Below are 6,585 nucleotides of genomic sequence, written 5' to 3'. Positions count from 1 at the left end.
CTTGAATTTAGAGATCATTGTCTTTATTTCTTTCAACTTCAGCTTTGGAATTCTCGGCAACTTTGGATTCCTCTGTATCAACCTTGGAATTTTTTCTTTCTCTTGATTAACTTGACTATCTTCCTCTCTATTTTCATCAGCAACCACTTCAACTTGATTTGATTGAGAATCCTCAACTATCTCTTCAACATGATTAGGTTGAGGTTCCACCTTCTTCTTCGTACTACTTTCTTCTTGTACATAATTTTCTTTATCTTCTGTTTCATGTTCTTTAACCACATTTTGCTCTTTGAAAATAGGCACATCTGTTTCATTTTCTTGCATCTTTACTTTCTGACCTTTATGAATTTTATGATCTTCTTCCTTATCTAAATCACATTTTGGGCTTGCATGTTGGAAGGTATTGCAGAAAGATTATTTGTCTGGCCTCCACTCATAAGTGATTTCCATGAAAGTATGTTTTCCTTTTCTGTCTACTACGGTCATACTTTTCGGCAGTGTGCGTCTAGGATGCACCTCAATGCTAATTCTAGCAAATGATATGTGCTCTCCTCCTTCAGTAATTGGATCCATGTATAATGGTCTACCCAATAAACTTGCAAAATGACTTATTGCTTCAGAATTGTACATATGTACAGGTATATTCCAGAGCTTGAACCATATCTACGCGGTTTATTTTAGTTTACTCAATATGTTCAAGTATTCAGACCATTTTTCCAATTTCATACACTTGGATCCTATATATGTAAGCTCATTTTCTAGAATTTCCTCCAGATTAGATCCCTTCTTGAATTTAAGGAAATATAAATCATGGACATTTGCTGAAATCTTCTTCAGCCATTTTCCTTTCAATTGCTTTAATAGTGCATCTTTAATAATTGGGAAGGATACTCTGTTTTTCCCTATGTAGTTTCCCATAAGTACATTTTCTCATTCATTTATATAATTTTCTTTTACTTCAGTATGCAATTTAAATTCAAATTGAGAATTCAATACCTCCACTTTTGTATGTGTATTACCCAAGTAGATTTTCCCTTTATAGACATGATCTTCTGAATTTTTTGCATTGTTCTTCCAAACTTAATTAGTTTTCCATGTCGAGTTACTCCTGATAGTATATGACTTAGATTTGGGAGCCTTCATCAGCTCATTCATTATAGCAACTGACCATTGAACAACTTTTTCATATTTTTTTTTTCCGCAGATTCCAGTCTTAAAGATAGTGAAGGTTGATATAAGAAAAAATGAAATGTCATTATATAGATTCCAGTCTTGAAGAGGTTAAATGAAATGTCATTGTAGCCTGAAGACTATGCTTATAATTAAGCATTATATATATATATATATATATATATATATATATATATATATATATATATATATATATATATATATTTATTTTTATATATATATATATATATATATATATATATATATATATGACTCAACTATTCTAACATTATGTTTGCTTAGATAGTTAATTTAGAGTTTATAATTTTGATTTTTAAATTTGATTTAAGATTTTTAATATTTTTAAAATTTAAATAAAAGTTTGTTCTTTTCAAACTGAAAATATGATTTCTTTTTAAAATTTTATAAGAAATTTGATTTAAGATTTAATATTTTATTCATAAGTTATTAAGATATAAATCATAAACAAGAATAATTATTCATAAACATTTACATTTGATAACCAAATAACATTTGATAACCATTATAAACAAACTAGAAACATAAATCATAAAGAAGAACTATTATTCATAAACTTATTAAGATATAAATCATAAACAAGAATAATTATTCATAAAAAAATATAATAAAAAAAATATAAACCGTAAACAAGTTAGTTCAAGTAAAACACAAGTCAAAAGTAAAAATATATATATATTTCATTGTTCATGTCCCTCTCGTGACCAATACATTGATTTCTTCCCAGTAATACATATTTTCTTCTTTACAACTATGTATTGTAATTTGTTACTTGTTATTGCAAATTTAGTTGAGCATTAGTACATGTGATTTGATAATTTTGTGACTTAATTAAGTGACACTAATATGTAATTTGTTTGATGAAAATATTGAACTTGTAACATTACTTATTATTTAAATTGATTTTCTACTGAATTGACTAAAAGAACACTAGCATTTGGATTTGATAGTGTTGTCCGAGGAGGAGGATGAACACGAGTAGTTAGATTCGATGGGACTATTCGAGGAGGAGGAAAAACACAATGAACAAGAATCGATGGTGTTGTTCGGGGAGAAACACGAGCAATTGAATTTGATAGGATTGTCAATGAGGAGAAGGAACACGAGAAGCGAGATTCAATAGTGATGTCCGAGGAGGAACATGATAAGTTGGATTCGATGGGGTTGTCTGAGAAGGAGGAGGAACACAATGAGATGTTGCTTTATTGCATCATAAATGTTAAAGTAAATAGTAACCTTTAGATAACTCTTAAAAAATGGTACAACATCCAAGACATTATTATCAGTATTGAAAAAACTTAAATCACTATCACCCCACCATACCAAAACCTAAAGAGATAGAATGATCGGAGAATCACGAATTAAAATAGTAGAGTTGTTGGAGGCAAGATATGAATGAATGATGAAGAATGGACGGAGAAATGAAAAGTGAAATATGTCAAAATCTTTGATGGAGACATAGGAGAGCGGACAAAAGTACATATACGAAGGGAAAAAAACTACTTCATATTATCATGTTCTCAATATTGAAAACCGTTAAAACAAACCTCATTTTTTATAATTTTAACAATTAGGAGCCTAAACGGTAAGGTTTGAAATAAAAATAATCTGAAATTCAAATTGAATTCTAATAAAGAGCCCACGTTTTCTAATTTATTTATTTTAAAAAATAAAATTTATTATTCAATAATAAATATGTATGTTAGTCTATTTGAATTCCCTTTATATGAAAGGGAGATTCTAGAATTTACTTATTTCAAAATTTAAAATTTATTATTCAATAATAAATATGAATATTGTCGGTTTCCATATATAAATTCACAATTTTCAAAACTTGAGAATTAATTAAAAATAAATGTGACATATAATGATTTATGAAAAAAAATATCATTATTAAGTTACATTACCAAAAAGCTTCTAGAGAGGTGGAAATGGAGATACACTCCTCCAGACAGGTATTGGTGATCTAAATTGAAATTAACACTAAAAAAAGAAAATCATCGCCATTGATGGTAATTTATCATATTTGCCTTGATATTAGTTTCTGTAAATGGAATACAAATATTAATATATATTAATATTAAAAATATAGTTATATCCCAATACTTATTAACCCACTATTATTAATATAACCATCCAACATATACAATGTTTAAATCATTTATTTATTATATTAATCCAATTTGCCACCTTAAATAATAATGTCATAAGATTTTGGGATCAATTTTATTTATTTATTGTCTTAAAATATTTTAGGTTGAGAATGTATTTAGTATTAATATTATTTTAAACATTAAAAATATAATCACTTTCTTATTATCTCCACTTTTATGATGATCAAAACGAATGATCATTTACACAAATGTAATATTTTAACAAATTAAAAAGTTTGTTTAGTAAAATATATATTTTTATTATTATAAAATTTATAAATAAAAAGAGGTGAATATTTTATCAAAATTTTACTTATTTATAACACATTTAATTAAAGCACCGTAATTATTTTCTTTCACATATTAGTGGTAAATTATTAAAAATAGTCTTATTATTATTATATCTAAATTTATTTACTTAAAGTTATTTGTGTTTAATCGATAACATGTATTTTTTCTATTTTTATTTTTATTTTTAATTTATACATATTAAATATATAATAATTATTACACTGTAATTTTTTAACACGTGGAAGCATGCATGTATTGGCCATGCACAGAAAAGACACGTGGATCATCGTGTCATAGGGAAATGTGTAGCTAATAAATTTGAATGCATCACCATTAATTGAGTAAAAATAAGAATTAAAATATATATTTTTATATTAATTAATTTCCTCTCCTTTTATTTAATAATTACCAAGACATACATTTCTATTATTAAAAAATTATAATTAAAAAGACTGGAGAATGTTGTATCAAAACTTTATTTATTTATATCACATTTAGTTAGAGCTCCATATTTTTTTTTCACATTTTAGTACTAAATTATTAAAAATAGTCTTATTATATATATATATATATATATATATCAATTTATCTATTTAAGTTATTTTTTTAATCTATATATTTATGAATTTGTTTGTAATTTATACACATTAAATATAAAATTTGTTTTTTTAGCAAAACTATTTTATTTATATTTTAACTAGTGCATTAATTACAAGATATTAATATTTCATTTTAAAAGTTTTAAACAACTATTTTAATCTTAAAATCTAAATATTAGTATATATGATTACCTAAATTTTGAATAAATATTCTCAATAATTGTTTAACAAACAGGATCAAGTTTATGTCAACTTTATTGAGAAATAGTAAAACTTATCAACAACAACAACTAATCTTTCTTTTTTTGAAACTTAATATTTTCTCATCTGAATTATCAATGAGCCTGTATGTTCAATTAGATTTCATTGAAGAGGGATACAAATCCATTAAATATATTACCCTACTTTGTTACTTTATTTTCTCGTCTCTCACTTTCAGACTCTTCTCCAAACCCTAGCCGCTTTCAATTCCATGGATATAGAGAGTGACGATCCTACGGAAGATCACTTCGATTCCGACCATCTCGCTTCCTCCCTGCCAGAAGAAATTATTATAGAAATCCTAATCAAACTACCCGTCAAATCCCTCCTCCAATTTATGTGTGTCTGCAGATCCTGGTGTGCTTTGATCTCTAATCCTATGTTTGTCAAGAAGCATCTGAGAGCTGTAACCGAAGACGAGAATTATGAACACCATAAACTCATTACGAAATCCTTTTGTGCTGATGTAGAATGGAGTTCTCTCTTATCTGTTCTGCGTGAAGAATCTCCTATTGGAACACATTCCCTCGATTATCCAATGAAGCACCCACGCGACTGGGTTGGCTTAGTTGGTTCCTTGAATGGGTTGGTTTGTATTTCTATAGATCAATCTTTTATATTTTTATGGAACCCATCTACAAGGATATCAAAGAGGCTTCTTCATAGTGACACTACACATCATCGACGTCAAGATGTAAGATATGGGTTTGGCTATGATGAAGGTAGTTCCGAGTATAAGGTGGTTTGTATTTACACAATATTCAATTATCTTGAATTATCATTCGATACCAATGTTAAGATTTATGGGTTAAAGAGTGATTCATGGAAGACTGTTGAAAATTACCCTAAATGCTATACTATGAGTACTATGGGCGTTTTTGTTAGTGGGTCACTTCACTGGGATTCAGATATCAAAAGCGGGATTAATAATTATCATAGTATCATCTCTTTAGATTTGTCGAAAGAAACCTTTTCTGTAATCTCATCACCCTGTTCTAGGCAGGAGGGTAATTTGAATTTAAAGATAGGGGCTTTAGGTGGATGCCTCGCTTTGTTTTGTAACTTTGTTGGGGAAAAAATTGATGTATGGGTGATGAAGGAGCATGGAAAAATAGAGTCTTGGTCTAAATTGTTTTCATTACCCACTTTATATGTTCCAATGTTTTGCTTTTGTTCTACACCCTTGTGTATTTCCAAGAGAAATGAAGTGTTTTTGGTTAATGGACCGCATTTGGTGGTGTATAATCTGGAGACTAAAACGGTCAGGCATTCCCTCCTTGACAAGTTCAACTATGTCCTAGAAGCAGTCACTTATACTGAGAGTCTAGTCACACCTTTTTCTGAATGATGCTCCCTACAAATCCTCCGAATATGTGATTGATGAAATGGTAAAAATTTACTTTTATTTAGATTCTTTGTTATTTCATTTTCATGTTGTTGGAGTGTTAATTTGGCAGATGTGATTAGAATGTGGTAGGGAATTTCTTTGAATTAAAAGTTTCTATTAAAGATAAATGAATCCTGTGGAACTTAAAAACTTTATCATAAACAAAGAGACATCATCTCAAAACTCTATTCATATGTTCATTCATTGATTTTTTTTTTCAGCTACTCCCAAAATGGTTTGCCTCATATTTCTTATCAATTGTATTTTACAAATGATTTCATTCACTTACTTTGGGTAGTTTGCTCAGATGAAAAAAATTTCATTCTATGCTTTCTTCATGGTTTTATAGCTCATATATATCAGTTGATTTAATCAAAGTTTGACTGGTTTGTTGATGTGTACATCTATCATCTATTCATTGATAGTGATTTGTTTGATAAATAATGTGATTTATTAGGATTCTTTTTAGTTTCTATATTTCTATAATTGATGAAAAACTATTTACCTGCAAGTAATGATGATTGATTTGCTTTCTATCTTTTAATCACACAGAGGAGTGAATTTTGCAGTCAGAATAGTCTCCATTCTTGAATGAAGAAGACAAGTGATGATGATGATGAAATGATGGTAATAAGCAATCATTTTTATTTGGATTATTTTCTATCTAATTGTATTATGCTAGAAG

At 28.0% G+C, this 6,585-nt stretch overlaps 1 protein-coding gene across 1 annotated transcript; it reads left to right on the top strand.

Annotated features, from left to right (window-relative positions):
- Positions 1-4,724: 4,724 nt before the first annotated feature.
- On the top strand, positions 4,725-5,861 carry LOC124930523 (F-box/kelch-repeat protein At3g23880-like). Its single transcript, XM_047470857.1, has one exon. The coding sequence runs from the start codon at positions 4,725-4,727 to the stop codon at positions 5,859-5,861; it is 1,137 nt and encodes a 378-aa protein (XP_047326813.1).
- Positions 5,862-6,585: the final 724 nt, after the last annotated feature.

This window comes from Impatiens glandulifera, chromosome 3 (assembly GCF_907164915.1).
Source record: "Impatiens glandulifera chromosome 3, dImpGla2.1, whole genome shotgun sequence".
NCBI classification, from domain to species: domain Eukaryota; kingdom Viridiplantae; phylum Streptophyta; class Magnoliopsida; order Ericales; family Balsaminaceae; genus Impatiens; species Impatiens glandulifera.
This window is presented reverse-complemented; position numbering and strand designations above follow the sequence as displayed.